General features: G+C 44.0%; 2 protein-coding genes across 3 annotated transcripts; one reads left to right on the top strand and one right to left on the bottom strand.

Annotated features, from left to right (window-relative positions):
• The first annotated feature begins 664 nt into the window (after positions 1 to 664).
• LOC118789153 (major facilitator superfamily domain-containing protein 6-A-like) lies at positions 665 to 15,203 on the top strand. Of its 2 annotated transcripts, XM_036545481.1 has the most exons (8): positions 665 to 933; positions 3,911 to 5,591; positions 8,703 to 8,800; positions 10,487 to 10,648; positions 11,849 to 11,947; positions 12,392 to 12,672; positions 13,014 to 13,020; positions 13,547 to 13,629. In XM_036545481.1, exons 2-8 carry the CDS (start codon positions 3,913 to 3,915, stop codon positions 13,555 to 13,557), a joined length of 2,337 nt encoding a protein of 778 aa, XP_036401374.1. In that variant the 5' UTR covers positions 665 to 933; positions 3,911 to 3,912; the 3' UTR covers positions 13,558 to 13,629. The 2 variants fall into 2 exon arrangements, with proteins under 2 accessions (XP_036401374.1, XP_036401373.1); XM_036545480.1 differs by lacking the exon at positions 13,014 to 13,020 and having other exon boundaries at positions 13,547 to 15,203.
• Positions 15,204 to 15,554: 351 nt separating this feature from the next.
• nemp2 (nuclear envelope integral membrane protein 2) lies at positions 15,555 to 21,166 on the bottom strand. Its single transcript, XM_036545479.1, has 9 exons — positions 21,057 to 21,166; positions 20,764 to 20,873; positions 20,174 to 20,405; positions 20,008 to 20,080; positions 19,651 to 19,744; positions 19,083 to 19,197; positions 17,795 to 18,020; positions 16,844 to 17,044; positions 15,555 to 16,348 (listed from the first exon to the last, which is right to left on the bottom strand). The coding sequence occupies exons 1-9, from the start codon at positions 21,151 to 21,153 to the stop codon at positions 15,973 to 15,975; spliced, it is 1,524 nt and encodes a 507-aa protein (XP_036401372.1). The 5' UTR covers positions 21,154 to 21,166; the 3' UTR covers positions 15,555 to 15,972.
• Positions 21,167 to 24,512: the final 3,346 nt, after the last annotated feature.

Raw genomic sequence — 24,512 nt, 5'->3', positions numbered from 1 at the left:
AAAGATTATATCCCTGTGTACTGAATATCTAATCAATTAAACTGCTAAAATGTGTGTTTGATCATCAATTGTCGATGTCAGTTTACATGATATCATAGTGGTAGTGCTTGTACAAAACACCCTTCTAAATGACCTACTACGAGAAACATTAAATGCCGCTCCCTTGCTTGAGAAATTATTTGAGTAGATTATGACTGTATGATTGAAGGTAATCCAAATGATTACAAAGCTATCCAGCATGCTTTTATATAGCCTATTTGGCAGGAGTAATACTTGGCACTGGAAACGTTACACAGGCATATATGCAGAACTGTATTTGTTTTAAAATATTACAATTTTGTAATTGTTTAAAATTGGAGGTTTATTCACAATTTGACAGTGACAGCCACAGTCATAACTGTACATAGCTTGCCTACAGCTTTGCGCTGTTCGCCATGTGTGTTGAATTGACGTTTAAAATCGATTATCTTAATGAACGCAGGAATGTGAACCATTCCGCCAAGTTAGCTTGTTGGAACCGTCGGCCCCGCTGACCTTTAATGTGGAGATGCAGCTGAACTGAGATCAGCGGGCCGGCTCCAGCGGCGGAGGCTGGCAGCTTCCGTCTACGTCACCGCGCTGATTCGACCCCTCCCTGTTGCTGGTCGTTTTTGCAGGTGAGAACTGACGTCAAGCCGGAACGACGCTTCACTGTTAGGGTTTAGTTCAGAATTGGTCTGAACATGGTGAAGAGACTCGACTGCTCTATAAGCTAATTTTCTAGGAAAAGACCTAACTTTTCCCTTCTGTTAAAACAAACACCAGTCTGCGATGGAGCGACGCACAATGCGCAGATGATGTGCGGAAGGACAGACATTCGGACAGCTCGAATTAGGTTACCTGCCGCCTAGCCGAGGTGGCGAAACGGACTAAACTCCAAAACAAGAATTTCTGGTAAGGCGGTATCAAGAATTCTGGTTTACTTCTGTATACCTCTCAATAATGGCTAATTAGTGCTCATGGACAGTGAATTTATTTCAGAAAGACTTTGAAGGCTTATCCCTGGTTTGTTGCGATGCATTTTTGGCTGTTCAACCACCTCGGGGTAGCCGTCTAACTTGTCTAGACGACTTACCGACGTAACTTACCTGTATCTTATTTTGTGTTGCTATCTTGCTCTAATTTTGGCCAATCTGTGAATTATGACGCTAGTTCAAATTTATGTAAAACGCTCACGTATTAGACTAGCTATTTTATCCAAGACATAATTTTATGGAGGCAGCGAGCGTACATTATGAAATTGTAGTGAGCTAAATTTCTCAAAATGACTTGGTAAGATAATAAGCTTCACAAGGGGACGCAGGCGATGATACTTCCGCAAACGTAGGGCGCGGGTGAAAAAAGGCAGCTGTCATCTCATTCCTTTATTTCAGATTTTGGTGATTAGGCTAACAAGTTTAATATTCTCTGCTATGCTTATGCCGTTCTTGAGTTCATTTTTATTTAACAAGCTCTAACGTTAGAGATGACGGCACACTCATTGGTCTATATCAGGTGGCACCGACGATTGGCTCGACTGTCGCAGCGTCTACACTGTAAAGGTTAAACAGGTATAAATAGCCTACGTATAGCTACATAAATAACAAATTCTTTCGTATAGCAGCTGGAAGTCGCAGTTAAACTTTGTAGTTAATATTTTTTAACTTAACCTGTAACTGAACTCTTGTTTATAATTACATTGATTGGCAGGTGGAATGTTAATATTTGTTCCTGGTTTATTTTTTGTGTTGCAAAAAGAAATATATTCCTATCGTAACGGCGGAAAAATGACAGAATTTACAGTTTTAACACTGTTCAGGCTCGTACATCGGTCAGTAGTTGCTTCCTCATTTGAGAATTTACTAGCATGACTTTGTCTACGTTGGGTATACAAAACATAATGAGGCAGCAATGTGGCGCAGACGGAACTAGTCATAAATCTTGAAGGTTGCAGTTCGGTCCTTCTGCCCCTGTGCAATGCACTTAACCTCGTTTGCTTCGTAAAATATTGGATGACATGTTCAAAATTAAGAACTGTAGAAAGCACTGTCAGGTACTGTAAATGATAGTGAAGCTTAAAACCCCTATTAATGTATTGATCTGAGCTCATCTATCTTTTCTCCCAAAATGTTCAGCCTCATGTGTTAGTGTTTGTTGAGTCAACACCATTTGGACACTGCAGCAATATTTTTTGGCAGATTCAGTAGTCCTGAGTGAGGACAACTGTTTGTACTCATAATATTAGACCAACCCTTAGTGCAGCTGCTTGTTGTCATGGCAATAAATGGATGGAAAGAATACCAGTCCTCCAATAAAGCAGGCCCGGATTTCCAGATGTCATTGCCAATTATTCTGTGTGTGTTTGTGTGTGTCAGTTGCCTTATTGCTTCTATTGCACAGGCTACAAACTTGTGACCTCAATTTGACAGGGGTTTACATGTGATGTTCTGTTCTGGTGAAGAAAGGGGGTCCTGCAGGTTTGATTAAATTACAAGATGGAGAAGTGCTATTGTACTTTTTGGAAAGTGAGATAATAATAACTCAGTTGCTTTATTAAATATCCACCTGTACAGGTGCATGAGGTGTCAGTTGTAAACCACCCTGGATTATGTGTAATGGCTGGTGTTTAATGAGCAGGGATTGAACCTGCAACCATACAGCACAGAAGACCCAGCTAGCTTTCACAAAGGAATCTGATGCCAGCTGTGACTGCAAAGGCAGTAATCAGGGTTTGAAAAATAGTGAGGTCGGGGGGCAGCTTTCATATTAATACACATTGCTGATGAATTATAAATCGCAAGAACATTATCTAGAGCATCAAAATACATAGGTCTACAGTATGAAGCATGATAATTAAGCTAAGGTGATTTGTTACCTTAGCTAGCTATAAAAATAAAAGAAAAATGCTTGAGAGTAGCACCATTACAAGCTAATGTCATTATACACCTATATTCATTTCCAGATTTGGCTTTGAAATGTTTCGTAGGCCTACTATTATTGATACTGTCGCCTACATAAGCTGTTTTTTAATCAATGGCGTTGTGTGAAATGTTAACTATCCTACTAATATGAAAGAAATAGCCTAGCCTTCATCATGGCCAGAGTACGCATATTAAACATGTTTCATACCATTCCCTTTACTCCAGACGCTGTACCAGGTTACTGTTTTGAACGTTTCTTACAGATAATGGCATAACAATCATTGCTTTGTCTTACCAAATGGTATGCTGCCAGTTCATACACAAGCCACCTGCTGCTGCCAACGTGCGTGAATTCTAATTGCTGCTGTCAGTGGAAGTGCTGATGATGCAAGGGGCTGCACTCGCGCCCTCTCTCAAAACTCTCACACAGCGGACACTAAATAACAATTCTAAACTGAATTAAGCAGGCACTCATCTATGAGAAGTTCTCATACACTCATTTTTTTATCCAGTTGTATTTAGCTTCAAATTTTATTTTTAGCTAAAAAATTACCGAGGTCCGGACCTCGGTGACCTCATAGCTGGTTACGGGCATGCTGATGCCTGCATCCACAGCAGACACACATGTACACCTCTCTACTGCATCGGGCAGGCCAATAATTGTTTCCCAGAAATATAAGTCGATGGCTGTTGATCACAAAGTATTTTTAGTGAGCTGACCACCTCTGTGTGCACACAGCCGGAAATCCCTCAAACACAGGTGACAAGAGAAACAAAACAGGAGCACAAGGAAGGGCTGCAAGATTGAAATGTGTGCGACCAACAGTTGCTCCCATACTCTTACTTTACATTTTTTAGGTGGTCCTTGGTGAGCAAGTTATACCCTACATCGGTTTGGTCTTAAGTCTCTTTGCATATCATTCCCACCCACCACTTTACCCTTCTGTTTCATGTTTTTTTTTTCCCCACAGAGATGGCAAGTGACGACCGAGTGGCCATCCTGACAGATGACGAGGAGGACCTGAAGAGGAAGTATGTCTTGGCCGAGCCATTCAGGACCCTCTCCTTGGAGGGAGTGGGAGACCCTCCCTCTTCGTCGGCCACGCCAGAAGAACCCCCCGCCGAGCTGCCCATCTCTCCCTCGCTGCAGGATATGGGCTGCCTGGAGAGGTGCTGCATACGGATCGACAACCACCTCCTCATCTCCAAGGTCTTCTACTTCTTCTTCTACGCAGCCTACGGCTCCCTGCACCCCCTGCTGGCCGTCTACTATAAGCAGCTGGGGATGACGCCCAGCCAGGGCGGGCTGCTGGTGGGGATCCGCTTCTTCATCGAGTTCTGCAGCGCCCCCTTCTGGGGAGTGGTGGCCGACCGTTTCAAGAAGGGCAAGGCCGTCCTGCTGTTCTCCGTGCTGTGCTGGATTGTGTTTAACTGCGGCATCGGCTTCGTCAAGCCAGCCGCCATGAGCTGCGTAGAGAAGAATCCCACGGTGCCTCCCCCGAACGCCTCCGTCACCTTCCCGACAGCCAATCGCAGCAGGACTGTCCCCCCCACCCCTGCCAACCATTCCAGGAGTCGCCGAGACGCAGTGGGAGATTTCTTCACCCTCCCCCATCTTTTTCACAATTTCGTGTCTGTCCATGGTTCCCGACGGAGGTATGTCAGAAACGTTGATGCCAATGCCACAGTAACTACCATTGGGCCAATTGTGACAGAGCGTGCATCCGCCGCCAATAACACAGTGGATAACCCAATGACTTCAACCCCCACCGCCCGGACCATCACCCCCAGAGCCACCCCAACCTCCAGCCCCTTAACTACCTTGACCCCCACCACTCCCACAACCACCCCAACAACCACCCCGCCAACCACCACAACCACTACTCCCACAACTACCACTGCCAAGCCCAAAGAGTACATCATCACTTACAACGAAGACCAGGTGGAGACCATCTTCCTCCTCATCCTGCTGGTCATCATCATCGGCGAGTTCTTCAGCGCCCCTGCGGTCACCATCGTGGACACGGTCACGCTGCAGTACCTCGGCCGGCACCGCGACCGCTACGGGCTGCAGAGGATGTGGGGCTCTCTGGGCTGGGGCCTGGCCATGCTCTCCGTGGGCATCTGGATCGACCACACGCACATCACCTTCCTCATCGAGGGCACCGGCTGCATCTTGCCCGACTACAAGAATTACCAGATCGCTTTCATCGTGTTCGGTGTCCTGATGAGCGCCTCCCTGCTGGTGGCGACGCGGTTCCAGTTCGACCGGGGCGACCACGTGCCCGTGACCGCGCAGCGGGAGGAGGCGGAGAAGAGGGATTCGGCAGAGGGCCCGCAGATGGCCCGGACTCCCTCCTCTCCTGAAGGGGGGTTGCAAGAATCGGCGGTGTCCGCTGGCTCTGCCCAGCAACCGTTTCACTACCGGGACCTGATTCGCCTGCTGTGCGGCGTGCGCTACGGCACCGTGCTCTTCGTGGCCTGGTTCATGGGCTTCGGGTACGGCTTCGTCTTCACCTTCCTCTACTGGCACCTGGAGGACCTGAAGGGCACCACCACACTGTTCGGCATCTGCTCTGTCCTGAGCCACGTCTCCGAGCTGGCGGCCTACTTCACCAGCCACAAGCTCATCGAGCTGGTGGGCCACATCCGGTACGTGGCAAGGGAATGGGGAGGGTTCTAGAATGGGTGATTTATGCATATGCTCCAGGTTTTCCCAAAACAGCTTTACAGCAACCACTGTGGTATTTTTCACATTAAGATGATTCTTATAGTGATCACTCACTGCGTTTATATCAGGGCTAGCTGGAATTCATGTTCCAGAGACCACACAAGGGCAACCTGTTCTGTGTATCACAGTTACACGTAATTGTTTCCACGCACTGATTTAAAAAAGGCTTTACTGTGAAGTTATTCTTCATTCAGTTAATGGAGGTTGGCCTCAGCTGTCTGAGAGCTCAGGCATATACCTCTGATGGATCACTAAACAGCTAGACTATTTAAAATGTGGTGTGTAATTTTCTCGCTTTTGGGGCCATTCATCTCAGTGGCACATTTGTTGGTGTTCATTTGTTTTTCTTCGGTTTTAAGAGTTATCTCCATTTGTTTCCTTTGATGTGTAAAAGGCTGTCTCATCCTGTTTATGTTGCTGATTGGAGATCTGATAGTTGAATTTACTGGCAGGGCGTGTCTGTGACTGGCAAAAGTCTCTCCCCTGTCCGATCGGCATCACTCTTCCGCTCTCTCACCCGTCCGCAACATTCAAGAGCAGGGTGTTATATTTAGGAGGGGAGGCCCCCAGGGGCAGGGCTGTGACCCGCTCGATGGTGACACATTGAATTCTCTCCATTGCGTCCATGAGGCCGCTTTTGGACAGGAGTGTCTGTCCCTGGGATGGAGGAGCCGGGCACAATGTCGGATCTGCCATTGCTCATCGACAAAAGAGGCATGCCCACTTTCTCCAAAGGTTCAGCATTCGCTCTGGGCGCCGGCCACCTCTGTTCCTCTGTGGCTTGAACAAACACACTCTCACTCAGAACCACTTTTATACTCATTAATATTGAATGTTTTTACTGCTGGTGTAATTGAATGGGGGAGTGGGGCAGTGGGGTTTTTGTCTTAGGCTTAACAATGGTGATCAAGTGCTTCTAAACGTTCCCTTTCAACAGAGGGGTTCATATGAAAGTACTGGATCAATTCTCTGTCTTTTGAAGGTCTCCAGGCCACTGAGCTATTGATTTTATCAGCTAAATTGGGCACTACATTGGCACATGTTGAACCATCCTGCAGGCACCTCTCAGAAATGGTATCATTATTTATATGGTACAGCAATTTTATTACGCTTGCTTGTAAAGGGCAACAGACTTCTAATTTTTTTTCTTTTCCTTTTTCCATCCAATTTTCTGTACACAACGCATCCTACAGCTTTTCAGTTACAATCATGAGACTTGTCCAGTACCTTCAGCTAATATGGGATTGCATTTCTAGTGCTTTTTGTGTCAATACTTGAAGTATTTCTTGAGACATTTACAATGTTACATTGAAACATTTCCCATGACTAACATGGATGTAGTGTTCAGAATCTGAGTATTCATAACAGGCAGTCACAATGTGCTGTCACAATGGGCTTGCTACAGCAGCCACAGATGCAGACCCATCTGTCAAGCAAAGCTTGTGAATATTAGCTGCCTTTTCAAACCAATATAAAGTTTGCCTTCAGTCTTTGCTTTCTAGTTTGACATTGTAATCCCAGGTGAGATTAAATAGTGGGATAGTGCCCCCCCCCCCCCCCCCCCCCCACCCCACTCCATCTGCATTGTGAGACCTTTAAAACCTTTAAAAAGTACATTCAAAGTATGACCTCTTATTCCACCTGTGTAGGAAGAATGCTTGAAGGGGATGTCCGTGTTAGTCATTGACATTCATTATGTATGTGCCAATGGACAAGTTCAGCAGCATCTACATGATGAATTATTTTAATAGCTCGATATCACACTTTTAAGCCAGAGTCTATAGTCACGCCTACAAGAAGACACCTACCTATCCCTTTATTACGTAATAGTTAACTAGTTAAGTTATAAATGTATGTAAACGTATTGCTAAAATTCCTGTCTAACCTTTATGTAGAACCCAGAAATGATCATTTTTGACTGCACAGCAACATAAAACAAAATCTGGCTTGAAGTCAAATGTAAGGTACTGAGGAGTTTAATGCACCTCTGCTCAAGAGGCACTTTAAAAGAGATATTTGCTGTCTTCTGTTGCCTTACTCATCAGTCGATATGCTGAATCATTCCAGTTTTTACCCCAGATTAAATCTGAAACAATGTTATGATTTTAAAATGAGATTCCAGTAATTGCTGGACACCATTTGAGCTGAGTGCATTCACTCCATGTGGTGGAGCAGACGAAGGCTGCTAAATCAGCTCACAGCAGGGCTTGTGACTCTTGGTTGACTGCCTTCTGCGTGGCTGATTTTCTATGCATATTTATGGTGAAGTATTTAGGTGATGCTTTTTATTTTTATTTATTCATTTTTTTGCTGGAACGCAGCTCAAGCTAAACAGGATTTGACGCCTTGATTGGTTACACACTCTGGTGCTTAGGCTCCACGGTGATAGGTGGGGGGGGGGGGGCTGCTGGTGCACCCACTGATGACTGGAGCACTGACACTGTGTGTGTGTATGGGGGGGGGGGGGGGGGGGGGGGTGGCTGTCACGGAGATGCGTCGCCTGTTCTGCAGTGCCCATTGCACAAAACGCCCACTCAGGAGTCTCAGACGTCACATTTCAGGCGTTTTTTTTTTCCTCTCCGGGCTCTCATTAAGGGTGTTATCACTCCTAAACACTTTTCCTGTTCTAAGAAGCCTCCTTTTCCCTGTTAAACAGATTTAAAATAAATCATTTACGGCAGAAAAATATTTCAGACGGAATGTTAAACACATTCGGGGTCGTGTGAGAGAACTCTGGGACAGCAGTTCTCTTCCCTCCTCCCTTTCCCTGTTTGTGCTGTCACCATGTTTTCAGCATTGTCCAGTAGAAAGGCTCTCAGGTGTCTTTGTTCATCGAGGCTATTGTAATTTAATACTCTGAGGGCGTGTGTGTGTGTGCATGAATGTGGCTGAGTGAGAGGGGGAGAGAGAGAGAAATATTGATGGTTTGGAAACTGGACTTGCAACCAGAAAGACAACTGCTGTGTAAATAATGGTGTGACGCAGTGTCTCATCTCTGTTGGTAACGGTCTGGCTCTCCTCCTCCATCGCAGGGTGCTGTACATCGGTCTGGCGTGCAACACGGCGCGCTACCTCTACATCTCTTACCTGGAGAACGCCTGGATCGTTCTGCCCATGGAGGTGCTTCAAGGTAAGCGAGGGCCGGGCCTTCAGGAGGCAGCCTCTGTTGACTTTGCAGGGCGGGAAGTGTTTGGATTAAGAGCCATTATGCAGCACCCGCCTCAGCTCAGAGTGCATTTCAGGACAGGAACTCTCTGTTATTTTAAATCTCTGCTTGTCAGACGCCCTTTTCCGAGGGCAACTCCACTCTTTTTGTTTTTTTTGAGCTGTAGGAGCAACTTTATGCTCTGATCACATAAATGCTGCAAAGCACAACATCCTTTACTGATGCAAAATCTCACATCTCAAAAGGAAATGCTAATGGATTGCCAATGGCAACATGATAAAGTATGTGATAATGGCACTTTTTTCTTGGTGGTCATAATACTGCCACCAAGGTACCATTTTTGTTGTTTAACAGGAGGGCAGGATGGTAGGAGGGTTAGGAAACAGGTTTGATAGCAACTGTGCAGTTGCTTGTGCCAGGATGATGATAAACCGTAATCGCAGGCCATGCCCAGCTCACCAGGGGTATGTGCTTCACATGTCATAAAGGTATGCTCCCCGAGTTAAAGACACACCCATGCGTGACATAATCAAGTCTGAGTACCGAAGGAGTGGTTATTTTAAGTTGCAGTCAGCTGTCAGCTAGGAATGAGAGAGTATTCAACTTTCTGAATATTCTAACCTTGACATCACTGTCATTTACATGGATCGGTGTTTGAATGCAGGATGTGAAAATCCACTTGCATTCTTTCCCTTCAATGTTAATGAAGGTGAGCTTAAGGACCCTGCATAAAGTAACATTGATGTTATTCCTTTTCCTGCCTGAACGTGAGCAAACGTAGATCTCTCGCAAGTCATTACTTACACAGAAGTAAATGAGTATATATATAATTATACTATATAATTATTTGAAATGCACTTCCCTGCTGTCAACATCAGGGTCTGAGAAGCAGAGAAACCCTCCCTGTCAACCCAGCACTATACCACGAGTTGTCTGTTTACAGCCTTCATGCATCCAATAACGATCAGTGTCCGTTAAGAGGCCATTCACATGACTGCAGCGTGACCTTCTTTTGAAGTTAACCGTTTAAGAGATTAGCAGCAGGAGAGATTTTGGATTTGAGTATTGATTCCTGAGCTGCAGCTGTTAGCTTAGGTTTTTTTTTTTTTTTAACAGAGATGTGACTGTGTTGTGCCTTTCTCCTGTAGAAAGAGTATACAGGCTGTCCACCCTCTTTTTTTTATTCTCTGCCTCTACCTGCCATAGTTCTGGCTGTCCGCCCTTCTGGCAGGCCTGGAGACAGGTGTTGGATGATGTGTGTAGATGCGGATGGCTTCCCTCCATAAAAAGCCTGCTGTTCCAGGAACAGCTCAGACTGTAGATAAACAGGCAGGGAGAAAGACTGTCCTTTGTGCTTTGTGCTCTGGAAGAAGCAACTGGCTTCAGTGCTATCTGAGTGGTGACAGAATGTAACGCTACACTGCTCCTACTGTTGCTGTCGTTGCTGCCCTCTCTTGGCCACTTATTGTTTTGAGTATGAAGTGTCGCTGGCATTAATGAAACTACACGTTTAAAGTAAGTCCTGTGTCCAGTGTATGGGGGACGAAAGGATCGAATGCAGACCCACACAGCTGGCAGGCAGTATCCCATGGTTCTCTGTCTGGAGCTAATGTACTAACTCCGTGTGTATTTCTGTGTTTGCGCTGGCAGGGATGACACACGCCTCGGTTTGGGCAGCCTGCATCTCATACCTGAGCGCAGCCGTGCCCCCTGACCTCCGCACGTCCGCCCAAGGCATCCTGCAGGGCCTCCACCTGGGCCTGGGGAGGGGCTGCGGGGCCATGGTGGGCGGAGTCTTCGTCAACTTCTTTGGTATGCATTTAACAAAAGCAACAACGCACATTTTTTTTTGCTCATCTATTACCGTGTTGGCTGGAATATAAGGCAGCTCTCATTATAAGGCAACCCCTCCCCATTCCCTAAAAGATCACTTTAAAAATGACAAAAATGCACTCTATCAAACCACATCAATGGAGAAATTGTTTTTTGTTTGGTTGTTTACTTGCTATCAAGGGTGTCAGAAATCCAATAGAGCTTGTGTTTGTAATCCAGTGACAAGGTTGTCGTCTAGAATTCTGATATGTTGAGCTCTTTGGAACAGTCACAAAAATAATTATTGCCCTTGTTTCTAATCTGGATTACATATTCAACAACCCTCTTGCCCGTCTCTTCAGACTAACTGCATGTAGATCCACAAAATAATGTCCTCATGAGTTAACATTCAAAGATGCTCTTTTTTGCTTGTGCAGTTATCATTTTTGTCACGCTGTATGTTCTTATTTTTAGCAGAGCAGCAGTTTGATGCTTCTGCCTCATTAATTATCATGATCTTAAAATTGTCATCAGAACTCTGTGCCTTTTCCACTATTTTCAACATGGTCACTGCAGTTCAGCTAACTGCACTCCACACCCCCTGAATGCACACTCCATGTGCAAGCTTTGCTTTGGCCAGTGCTGCCACATTTCAGTGTTTAGCATCAGCATTAGCATTTTTTAACATATATTTAAAACATCTTATTCATTTATGCCTGAAGCTCACACCACAAAAGTGGTATTTGTACCTTAGCTCTGCAGGAGGCGGTGGGGTCACATGAAGGTGAGACTACTCAGAAATGCAGTCAAATGGAAAGAATATGCTTGGCAGCCAACCTGCTTATCTGATTGGCCAGAGCGTCACCATACTGCACATAGCCAAGTCTGTGATGACTTTTGTCCTCTGTGTGGTTATGGCATGTTATAGTAATTGCTTTACTCAGCCTCAAGAATACTATTCCAAGATTTGGATGTAAATAAATTGAAATATTTTATTGTTTTAGGTATGTTTTTCCAGTACATGGATTGATCATTGAGCCATTCGTGTATGTTTTACTTGGGCCTGCTTTGAGTGAAGTGAAATTCCATGTAGGCTGAAAAAGGTCTTGATAAAAGGCCCGTGTGCTTCCCTCTGACCATGTTGTGTGTGTGTGTGTGTGTGTGTGTTTTTGTGTGTCCTCGCACATGTGCACCCTCCAGGATTGGCATCGACCTTCAGAGGAATTGGAATGGCCTCCCTAGTCATTCTGCTCATCTTCTCCCTCATCCAATATCTCACAGGACGGAATGAGGACAAAGGTGGGGCCCTCCTGTGTCACACAATTCTCAGAGCAGCACTGTCCCTTTCTCCATCCACTTGACCGCCGCCGAAAAGATGAACCGTCCTTTGTGACACTGTGTGGCATGACATGCTTGGAATGTCAAGCATACTGGAGCGCAGGGGCCTTTGAAGGTCATGTCCATGCCTGATAATGCACAGCGGAAAAAACCTTGACTTGATTTTGATCATCTCTTTCACTCTCTTTCACGTTATCTGTCTCTGCCTTTCTGTCTCTTCATTTCAGTGCTCTCTATTGGCATGAAATGCTGTTAGTACTCATTGCCAAAGCGCAAACTCTGAATTCTTACTGTGACAATGCAGAGTAAGAAATCAGTTGTGTCACACCTTAGAATAATTCTGTGATGATTACAATGCTGCCGTCACTGATAATATTGGATTTCTCTCTCTCTGTCTCTCCCCAGAGGATAAGATGCTGGCTGAGAATATTCCGGTTCCATCCAGCCCAGTTCCCATAGCAACCATCGACCTGGTTCAGAGCCACTCAGAGCTGGCGGCACCCCGGGTGGAGCCCAAGATTCCACCCAAAAAGACCAAGCACCAAGAGGAGCAGGAAGACGTCACCAAGCCTGCCTGGGTGATCTCCGCCTCCCCCTGGGTCACCATCGCCTTTGCCATCTACCAGATCCGGGAGATGGTTGTCATGGCAAAGAACAACCCCTCCACGGAGATCCAGCCCTTGCAGGTACAGTGAATACTACCCTCCCGTGAAGATGAGGGGTGCGAGGGGTTTCTGTGGCAGACGTAGCTCTGGATCGACACAGAACTACTTTCTGCATAACCTTAAGTGTATCCCAGAGAACTGCAACCAGAAAACATGAAACGGGTAGATTGACATGTTTAAGTATGTGTTAGAGAAGCACACTGATTAGATCAGGCACAGACACGCTCAATCACATCGTCAGAAGACCCCCTTTTATGGACCTTGACAGTAAGCAGTATCTGTGAATTTGCTGTGTAATTGTAGAACGTGACATGAACTCATGTGCTTTCTTTGTCTTGTTTCATGCTGTCATATCTGAGCAGAAGAAAGGTGAGGAAGTGTGTTCTCTGGGTTGATTCTGCCGTTTAATATCCTTCAGTTTTTTCATTTTGCTGTCGTGTGTGTACTTTTGTTATATACAATGGCGAAATGAAATGTCATTTAATTATGTTAACAGAGGGGTATTATTCTCTTCTATGTCCAAGCTCATTATATCTGTATCAACATGTATAGACAATACATATTTTATGCATTTATTCTCACTGTTATATGAGGACTTAAAATGGAAGAGAAATTACTAAATAACTTAAGGATTTCTGTATTATAAATGATTTAAAGTATATTGCTTTGATTAAACAGAAACACATGTCTGTTCATGTACTGAAACTGTAAGGGTCAGGATTTCTGTGAACATTTAATAATTCCCCGAGGTGAAAAAAGGGTTTTGTATATTCACTAGAAAATACAATTTTCTTACAAATTCTAATAATTTCAACACCTATTGATTGATTTTGTGTTTTTGTTTTGTTGCTGCAGAAGCAATCCAGCCTAATGTCCTTTCTTCCTGTGTTTACAGGAGACAAATGATACTTCCACAACTCCTCCAGAAGGGGAGACTTCAGGCACAACGCACCCCACGGACCCACCCGGCACGTCCGAGCAGCCCATGCCCCACGAGGGGCTTTTCAGTGCGTCCAGCAAGGGCCCCCCAGAACTCGCGGAGCCCGCTGGGACACCCAGCCAAGCCCCACTCCCACCAGACCAGAGACACTCAGCTGAGAACCCCACTCCACTCCCAGGGAACTTTCAGGCCCCTCCACAGATGTCCTCAAGTAACCCCTTTAACCCTTTCCAACAGTAATGACGCACACAGAGGGACGGGCTAACTGGCACTGTTCACCTGTGTTAGCATGTGTAACTGCAGTGTCAGGGGGCACACTGAGGCATTTTATTAGTATTGGGCAACTGTCAAGCACAATACCAGACCAAAAAATGAGGGGAGGCCTAAGTGATTTCATGTGGACTACAGAGAAACTGCCTCTGGGACTCTGTGCCTTTAGGTTGAGGTTGACGTTAATACCCGTTTTCCACTGTTAATCTGGAACCAGGCTAGCATAAGCTCAAACCAAAGCTGGCTGACCCCCAGTATAGCAAGATTGCATTTCCATTGCGTTATAGAAAACCAGAACATCACTTCACCCTGAATGCTGCTGTCTGCTCAGAATGAGACCACTTCCTGGACTTCATCAGCAGTCCAAGGCTACAGTTCTGAAACAGAAAGCTAGACCCCATGTTCATCTACTGTTTTTAGCAGCATAATTCTAAAACTCCCGGCTTTGCCCCAGCCCACCTCTAAGTAGGCCAGAAGCAGTAACACTTACAGGCTGAGCTGAGGCAGGTCAACAGTTATGACCATAGAAAACCACTCCGAGCCTGAATGAAGCTAGCCAGCCTGGTTCCAGCTCACAAGGGAAAACGCTCACTCTGCAGCTATGATGTTGGCCAGTCGTCGTCAGTTAACACCTTCCGTTACAGACTGTAAATGTCTCTCCAAGTCCCTGACTCTCTGTAGTGCCGAGACTGGGTTCTTTGAAATAGAGGGTCAGGACCCAGGTGACATTCCCAAACTACTGATTTAAACTGCTCATTGTCACGTGTCTGTATGACTGTTGTCTAAACTGCAAGAAGTGCCTGGCCCGTCATGCAGTTGTCACCAACAAATAGCCTTTGTTTAAGTGACACGTTTTCCTCACGTGCTTCTGAGTACAAAACTGCTGTTTATGAAGTGTAAGGGATTTGAGGGATTGGAGATATGGGGATTCCTCCCCACTCAATGCCCAGAATTTCCACTGCTGATTTCACTGTAAATATGTGTAGACTACTGATGAGGAAGTGTAGGTATTTAAACTGCATCTACAGGTGTCAGAGGTGAAGCTGACCCATTGACTTCAAGTACTAATAATGGGACAAACTGACCTTGATTTTAATTGCACTTGTTTGTGTCCTTGAGGATTTTTTTTTTTTTTTTTGCGTATTGAAATATGTGTGCCTTCTGCTTCCCGTTTGCCCACATGTGGCTCTGTGACCTTTCGGTTATCTAGAGAAATGCCGTTTACATTATGCGCCTTTCAGAAGAATGTGCTACAAAATACACGCCAAAACGGAAGGAAAAATAAAATCAAGTCCCATTTTATTAACTACATTCAACATATTCAAAATATCGTTAATGTCCACACAGTCAGTTTCCTGAACACACCATTGCAGTGCACTATGTCCAAGGACCTGTGTCTTAAAATGTTGCTTGCATTTACAAAAATATGGCTGTAATGCAAAGGCAAATGCAAAGCCTCCTGAATTAAAAACTAAGATGAGAGGATGAGCCCTGCTGATTGTCCCCTGAGAGTTTGCCAAGATCTTAAAAACCTGTTCAACAGCACACAATATGATTCCTTGGTTAGATGTTCCAGAGGCTAACACCAGAGGGCAGTACAGAACATATTAACAAGTAACAAGCTCTCTGGCATGAGCGACTTACTGATGGCTGTGGTTTTTCTCACAGTTAAAGGAAGTAAAAGGAAGTCAGGCTAGTTTTTGAATGAGGGGAGATTCTTACTCTGACAGAGGGCTGAAAAGTCTGATACTGTATTAGCAGAGTAAAAACACAGCTACTGTGCAGAAAAGATGTGATACCATGGTGTCAGCCTTGAGGGAAGCTGGGTCTGAGAGTCATTGAAGATGACAAGGCGCAGACCTCTGTCCCAGTCCCCTATCCACACACTCCTGAATTGCATTTGATGTAAGGTAAGATTCTGGTGGTTGTGCACTGTCGACTCCTTATAATTCCAAGGAACCTTAGTGACCTGACACACTTGACAGGACTGAAGTAAAGAAAGTAGGATGTTGCAAGATATTACATATAGCTGACTGTACAAGGCACAGTTCCATGTTCATGTTGGCTGAGGCGACCCAATTCACATTTTCTGGGGTGCAAAAGAGCTCCGCTCAGAACAGATCCTCCATCTCGGGTTCTGGGTGAGGGGTGTAGGGGAGGGCAGGGTATGGGCACAGAGGGAAGTTGAAAGCTGGAGGGAGAGGGGTGGAGCCACCAGAGGGAAGGGATGGGTTATCGACAGGGGTAAGGGTAGGGGCAGGGAGAGGGCTGGGTGTGGGCGGGGCCGGACTGTAGTACTCCAGCTCGTCCTCACTGATGTCATCACCACCCCCCCGCTGAGAGCCCCCTCTCCCTGTAAAAGGGCCACCCCTGCTGCCCGAGAAGATCATGTCCTCAAAGTAGGCACCCCCCATCCCGTACTGCAGGTCGTGTGTGTGGGACTCTTCCTGGCTGACATGGGAGCCCCCCCGCAGGAAATCTGCAAACCTGGAGTGAAGAATGTTATCTGGGTAAGTTCCGCCCAATGTCTCTTTGTTTTACATGAGCTTGTAACAGACTGCATTATTCTAACCCCAGTAATAGAAGCTTAAGGGTATTAGCCACAGTATATATGCAACTTTCTGTAAGTTCCTTATGAGAAATCCTGACTTGTCAGCCTAAGGGTTTGTGTATCTGACTGCTTCATGTGATCAGTGAAGCAACGGTCATTATTATTATTACATGAGCCCTCATATTTGCACCCCACGGTTCTGAATATTAATTTGCATTACTACATGAATATACACATTAATCACTTGTTATTGCACTGTTACATTAAAGGGGTGTTTTGTGTCTGAAACAAATCCCCCTGTGACCATAGGTCTGTGATCAGTACAATATAATATTTGCAGATTTCTCCACTCGGAGATCTGAAGAACATATCTGCTTGAGAATGGCAAGGATCTCATCCTTGATGTGGTGGTTACTGCATTTCTGCTGTACCTCTGAGGGGAGCGCAGTCTGAGGACGGTGTCCCACGCAGGGAAGCTAGCTTTGGTGCAGTGCTCCCTCAGCCCGTCCAGCGATGCCTTGGTATACGCCTCCCCCTGCTCCCTGTACTCCTCTTCTGTCAGAAATCGTACCTGTGGCCGCCGCTGCCTCTTGAACAGGCCCAGGGTGAAGCTGAGCAGCCGTCCCATTTGTCTGTGGAAAGCGAGGAGAGTGGGAAAAGGTGCCGACCCAAAACATAGGATCAGGATGTCAAACCAGATACAAATACTGCTCTTAACTTTCAGCAGCCAAATAAATGTGAAACGACAGTGACTGGTTGTCGGGCCCCTTTGCTAAAATGGTGTCTCATCCACTTACATTTAACCCCATTGAACACAGACAATGAAGTGATAGTATTCAGACTCTGCAAGGAACCACAGTGGTGAAGGAACTGGGCCTGTGACTAGAAGGTCACAGTCTAGATTCATTGCACCTTTGAGCAAGGTACTTAACTTCAGCTGCCACAGTAAAATATATTGGTGTATAAATGTATTACACATAAAAAAGCTGCCCAAGATAAGGGTCCATATATTCACTTCAAAGCATTTGATATCTGAATATTCTCCCAAGAGCCCCCAGGATTTAATAATTAGACCCAGTTTTTCTCTAAACACAGTATAAAACTCTAGGCCTTCCTGTGTAACAATTCAAGTAACAATTCATTTCAAAGCGATCTTAATGAAATGAGTAATATCAATGAATTATCTGTTGCTGTATGCAGGCTTTTTGGCTCTCCTTCAGAAATAGTTACCACTCTGGATGCTAATTAACAAGCATCTGAAATTAATACAGATCCAAGATGATTCATGATTTCATGGTCAAATTCAATCTCATACCCAAAATCTGCTAGAAAAATTATACTTATTAGTGTTGTTATTTTTATCATTACTATTCCCAGTGTACCTGCAGGTGGTCAGCAGGAGGGTCCAAAAATGCGGGAGGCACTTCACCCCTACCAGGACCCCCAACAGAGCGTACGAAGCAGTGGGGTACGTGATGCCATGGTACATCATCACCATGGCGATGACCTGCAGTGTCCAGGTCATCAGGGTCAGAGTTCTATCATCTGTGATTGGGCCATGCTTGTAGCACACAGCAAAGCTTAAGAAACCTGACACCAACAGGTAACCTGTGGGAGGAAAGTACTGCTGATGATAAAAAGCCACAACCCCAATCTCCTGTATTTGATGAGACAGTTAATGGGTGCATTTGTGAGAATGTAGAATATTTGGGAATATTCACTTAGAGAATTTCAGTTGTGTGTATGTGTGTGTGGATGGGGGGGGGGGGGGTATCTTTTGAACTGTAATTCCCCAGTCCTTTTGTTTTGAGCATGGAAATCAATTTTCCAGCAGCTTCACTCTCTCTTGATCCCAATACGCACATGGTTCTCACATTTACATACTGATGTGCTCAATGCAAGTGCTTTAGACAGGGAAATTGATTTAGTAGTGCACAGAATCTATTGAGCTGTCAAGAGACTGTCATCTCACCAGTAAAACACTTGCCCCTCTTGTTACAATACAGGAAACAAGGATAACCCAAAAAGAGGGAAACCTAAATTATTCTGCTCATTCAGAGGTTAATGTTCACTTACGAAATGTAACAAAAATCAGCAGAGTGGTTCAGTAGGATTATTCAGTTTTATTCAGTTCAAGGGAGCTATGTTTAAATGTCATAAGGGAAGGTGGTTATTTCAAAGGTCTTCAGCTCTTGCTTGCTGAAACCTACACAAGCTTTCTTGAAGCCTGTGTAGAGTATGAAAAAATACTTTCTTGTGTAATCTATACAACTTGGCTTCCACAATTGTATACCCTGGAGTTCATAGCTGTCTTGTAATTTTAGAAAATAATTTTCACCTGTTTTAAAAATTAATAAACAATTTATGTGGATGCACTATGCATGAACCTTTAATGCTGTCTGGAAAAAGGACCTAGATGTCAAATTTATAACTACCATATAACATGTCTCAAATTGATCCTTTGATTATTTTAGGTTTCTTTGAAAACAAGATGCCAGGGAAAGTGTGTAGTTGGAAGTACCACGTACTCGCACACAATTTAATAGACCTTTGCAGATGTGTTACATAAACTAAGCATTTATAAAACTCATCTCCCTATATATTAGGTCTGAGTAGGTTTAGAGGCCTTTAGCTCACACAGAACAGATAGGCCCATATACTGTCACTTACCTAGAACTTCTCTCCAGTACAGAGACAAGACCTCATTCCAGTTAAACAGCAGCTGCTGGAGGCCAAAGTAGGACAGGCTAGAGCTGACACCAAAAAGCAAAAGAAACAGTCCCCTCTGCGTGTGGGGAAGAGGAAAAGCATCAGGAACATGAACATAAGCAAGCCATCAAAAGTAATGTTAGCTGGCACACTGAGCTGGCATATGTCAAATGACAAGAATATGGAAACATCCAGAACCTTAACTCAGTGAGCCAACCTAGTTTCAGCTCTACAGAGGAGAAAGGGTGTGTAACATTAAATGGCATTACCTCTTTCTAACAAAGCTGACTAGCTCACTATTCTACTCTGTAGTTGTGCTTACGCATTGTGGCTTTTACATAACCTAGTGTTCTGATGCACAAGAACAGCTGTCTAGTGTATCTTATTAAATCTAAAATGTATGAATCTGTTATAGTTGTAGAAGAAAATATCAAAGCCAGTTATCAAGCATTGACCTGCCTTTCTCCACAAGTTATCCTCTTGCCTAAAATGGTCTGCGACCAAGAGGGAGTTCTGGAGAAATGATTACCTTTGGAATGAATTTTTTCAGTATGAACAGCAGGAAGACAAATATAGATATCACCCCCAGCGAAACTCCTGCACTGTAGTAAAACAGGGAACTCCTGTTGAAAGAAAAATAGAGGCTGCATCACATTACATGACTAGGTGACACGACTGATTTAAAAAGGATGTTATGTAGCCTACTTGATTCTCACTAGCTGCTAGTCTGACAACAGGGCATAGGTGTTCAGCGAGGATCAGTAAACATGACTTGGAACCAGAGGATCACCGGTGACACTCTGCTTTTAGGTGTTTAACTTACGTTGCTCAAGCTTTAAGCATCTAGATTAAGTAACCCTGGATATGATGAAGGTGACATCTTTACCTGCACACCGGCCCAGCAAAGTAGAAGAGGATGAGTCCGCACGCAAATAGGCCAAAACGTACTCTGTTCAGCTCTGAAAATAATGGGGGTAATGAGTCAACATGGGTGCCACTTTCGATATGACGGTAAATAAGCTGCTTGATTTAAGCGACCAGACTTAACGTACTTTTGCCCGCAACATATAAGTTGTACTCAGCGCTGGCCCTATTCGTCTTCACCCTGAAGCACACCTCCTGAGCCACCAAAGGAATGTCCAGACTCTGCTCTGCCTCGGCGCTTGTTGGCCAGTAGTGATTAATTAAGCATCTGGCCACCATTACGACGTTCTCCGGCTCATAGCAGTCCCGCGGTCGCATCGGGAACTCAAGGTGGACACCGTCGTCACCTATAACGCGCACCTGTGGAGCGGAAACCGACCACATCTTACACTGCACGGGTAGAAAAATGTGTGGCCATTGCTGCAATTCTGCAGGACAACATTGCTAGAACAAATCATAACATTCACACAAGAAAGGAAAACCTTGATATCTTTAACTTTATATAGCTAATTCTGAAAGGCGGTGTGACATGCTAGTGTTTTGTGCAAAATAGGTATAACAGGAAGCTCGTTAGCTAGACATGTTGGACATAACACGAATCCATGTTTATTAGCAATCCTGCCAACTAGTTTATTAAAACTGTGATGCTAAACGTTAGCTATATCCACCAGCTAAGTGTGACAACAGTGCTTGACATTAGTTAGCTAGAGCCAACTACCTGAAATGTAGACCAAATGTCTTTCCATTTGATCATCGTGCCGGAGCTGTAGCAGAAGCATCTACTTCCGTAATGCGTTGTTTCTTCATTTGCTTTTAGAAAAGTGCAATCTGCAAGGTAAGCCAGATATCCAGTTATTACTGTAGTTCACTTGCTAGCTACGTTCGTTACAGAATCATAACACGGAAGTAGACTTGGCTAGCTAGGTACATAAAACATTACAGCGAGTTGGTTCATTTACTGGTGCAATATTTTGCTGTAAGGGAGCTGTAGTTCGCGGCAACTGATCATACCTGCATATGAATAACCGTGATTCGCTTCAGTATAACGGCAGAAGACAATTATAAGGCCTGCAGTTAGCAGAATCAGTTTTCCACAAGTTGTCCACATCGTGGCAGTACTTGCTGGCTCTCGCAACAAAAGTTTGAAATTCGGTGATTTTCCTTGCATAGGCAGACCTGATTAAACGATGCAACGAGTGAGTAATTGGACCTCGTAGCGACAAACTTAAGCTAGCGGCAAGGCCACTCAAAGAACAATGCCTGTGAATTGGCTGGCTAGCTAGCTAACTTACTATGATAGTGAAATCTGACTCCTCGATGCCATTATTGCATTCCAGTCAGCAAGCTCTCGACTTTCGATTCGATCAAAATAGGTGACTATGGCTACATTCTTTAAGGAATTAAACATTTTTTTTTTATCTTAAACAGCCCAATTATCTTACCAACGTGTCTGATTCTGAGCAGGTATCTATCTACTAGTTTGGTCTTAATAAAACAACTGAGTCTAGTCTAGTGGCTTTATTTCGTTGTTTAAGAACGAGGAAGACAATGTTGTGATTTGCGTTGTAAGACACCATATGATAAGTGTATTTTTCTTCAAGATGGTTAGCTAAAGCGCAGAATCTGCTCAAGAGGTTATTTGATATAATGTGCCCTGAAGTACAAATTTGGTAGCTAGTTAGCTAGCCATTTCCTTAATCTTGGCAGGTCGCTGTAAAGAAGCCCTCTTGTGGCATCGTATAGAAGACACTCCTATGTATTCTTCTGCCTTTCTCCGTTTGCAGATTTATTTGGCTATGGTTTTGATAAAGATGTCCATATCCGTCTGTTTTGCGGTTTCTTCATTAATGCCTTGATGAAATATGGCTTCATGTTCATGTGCAGCACTGGCGCCGGGAAAAGTGTTACCATTGTGCCAGTAGGAGAAACCACTAGTACGCTGGATTGCCAGATCTTACGGGCGGCTATATGCCAAATTTGACTCTAAAAATACCAAATGAGGCTATAAAGCCAAATTAAACCACCACTGACGAAGTTAATTGCTACATTGTAGCTCCCTAAAACATTTTTTTTTCCTGGAACTGGCTAACCATTCTCTTGGGAAACAATAAATGGGACTTAATGTCGAAGAGAACAATACTTGCATGCTTTTGTTTCTTTGTTTTGCAAACTAAACCTTAAGACTAATTTGTCAAATGAAGGGATCCTAGCATGTTATAAAACACAACGGGATTCATGTCACGGATGTCCTTTATTAACCTCATTTTCAGACGACAGCCACAAATAAAAATTCTCCTTTCAACTGGTTTTCAGATGAATCTGCGTGCGTTTTTACATTAATTTTTCATGCGAAATAAAAGTAAAACCCTTTCATTTCACTATTCACTATATACACATTTTTTGTGGACATAATCTTCTCTGTTATAGTGATGTGATGTTTTTATATATTTCCAAAGAAATGGTCTATGTAGGCCTATGTTTCTATGGTATTTAAACACTGAAATATATTCATGTTCATATGCACTTCACAGCTAGTTTCTGAAATTCTTTGGATCTGTGAACCTGTTTAAAACTTGCAGGCTTAAATAAAATTGAAATCCATTTCACCTAAAATGTGTTGTTTTGTTTTTTTTTTCAAATTGCTGTAATGAGTAATAGACCGATGAAAACAGCCTGTCTGAAAATAGAGGTACTGATTCAAAATTATTACTTAATTAGTTCGTACAGTAGTGGGCAGGTTTTATTAGTAGGCCCGGGTGTACAAAGATGCCAACAGTATTAACAAACTGATAAAGGCAGCATTCCCAAACATTAGATACCTGCACATTCTATTTGTATACATCTTACAACACAAGTATGATTATATGATTATTTAAACATGATATTGATGCTCTGAATCATGAAAAAAATGCCCGTATGTCAATGTTGATTTTCTAAGCCAACCAGGCAAGGAAGTGTGCCAAAAGCATTATATTGGGCATAAAAATGCCAAGCTAGCAACTCTGCTGGTAAAATGAATTTGCGCCTTCTCATCTTCCTTTTTTCCAAGTAGCTACTAAAGTGTGTCTTTCATCTGGTAATGAATATCAATATAAAGTTTATTTTATCAGATAATACTGAGCATAATTCATGATTGGTTTTGTTTTAAGTTGGGCTACAGTATCACTGGACAGCTTAGACTTCCAAGTTTATGAAAGTCTAACAATTACACAGCTGTAAAATTCTTCTCTTCATTAGGTTGTATAGCCTGTTGCGTTTTCCCCTTTGAGAAGGCTTACGTTTGCAGTTTTCATGCTAATTTTGTGTGGAACAATTAAACCTGTGTAATTTTTTATGTGGGATCAAGGCTGCCTTTGTGTGCCATTAGTGTCAGCATGTATGCGCTTTCAAGCATCTGGACACATGGAGATTCAGCCCCAACGTAGCCTTATTCAGCCATTCTTGTCAAAGTCGTGATGATTAATTATGTCCTTTAAAAAAGAGAAAATGGGAAGTTGCACTGCGGGTGCACAATTTCCAACACTGTTGCGATTCAGAAATTAAACGGACCTCAGAAATAACTTCAACCTCATACTTATGTCCACAAGTGAAAGAGAATCATTGGCATTATCGGTCACTGATTTGGGTATCAAAAGTAAGCTATGGTAAATGGTAATGCAGGGGATCGATGTTCATATTGAGCATGGTGGCATATATGTTCCCATTTGTTACCCCAAAAATCTTTTACTGGCAACAACTGGCATATCTTCATTAATAAACAAGGCTCTGGCTGTCTCAAAGTTATAAGCAAAGAATGGAGAGTTTCTGCACTATATCTCCTGAGCAAACATTGATAATCTCATTATGCTCTCTCCAGTTCTCCTGTCCTGACTCTCCTGTGGTCTGACCATTATCTGACCCCTGGTAACCAGTGCCTCACTGTATCCAAGTAGTAGAAAGATGATGCAATGTATAAGGTGGCTTACTCAATGCTTATTGTTCTCCTCTCTGTAGCAAGATTGCATCAGGGGTACGAGCAATCCAATCAAACTGCTGTCTGGCAGGAGGCCCTGATCATGTGACATCCTTTTGTTCTTGGAACTCTGCAAGGAATAGTCAGCAATTGAATGTGACAGCTCTGCAACCTTTTGATGCTGGTGAGACGAGTGGTAAAAGATGCAGAAGTTTGACTTAAAAGAGGTCTATGAAAATGTCACTTGTGAGCGTTCTTTTCTCCGAGTGAAATGGAAGGGGATTTTGTGTGGCGGGCGTGTGTGGCAGGCGGCGTTCTCATTGCTTTAGGATGCTGAGCCGGCAGCAGCTTCTCCTAATGGGCACGCCCACGCAAGTCTTAGGGCATGCTGTCACATGCTCAACCCAGCATGGAGCCTAACCTCTGACTAACAGTGCCTAGCCTCTGACTAACTCTCCTGCCACATTTCTGCTAGCCCCAAGTCACTATCAGATTGAAATCCACCACCTCCCAAC

This window comes from Megalops cyprinoides, chromosome 14, assembly GCF_013368585.1.
Source record: "Megalops cyprinoides isolate fMegCyp1 chromosome 14, fMegCyp1.pri, whole genome shotgun sequence".
NCBI lineage: Eukaryota > Metazoa > Chordata > Actinopteri > Elopiformes > Megalopidae > Megalops > Megalops cyprinoides.
Note: the sequence above shows the minus strand (reverse complement) of the source record. Positions and strands in the feature narration are given on the sequence as shown.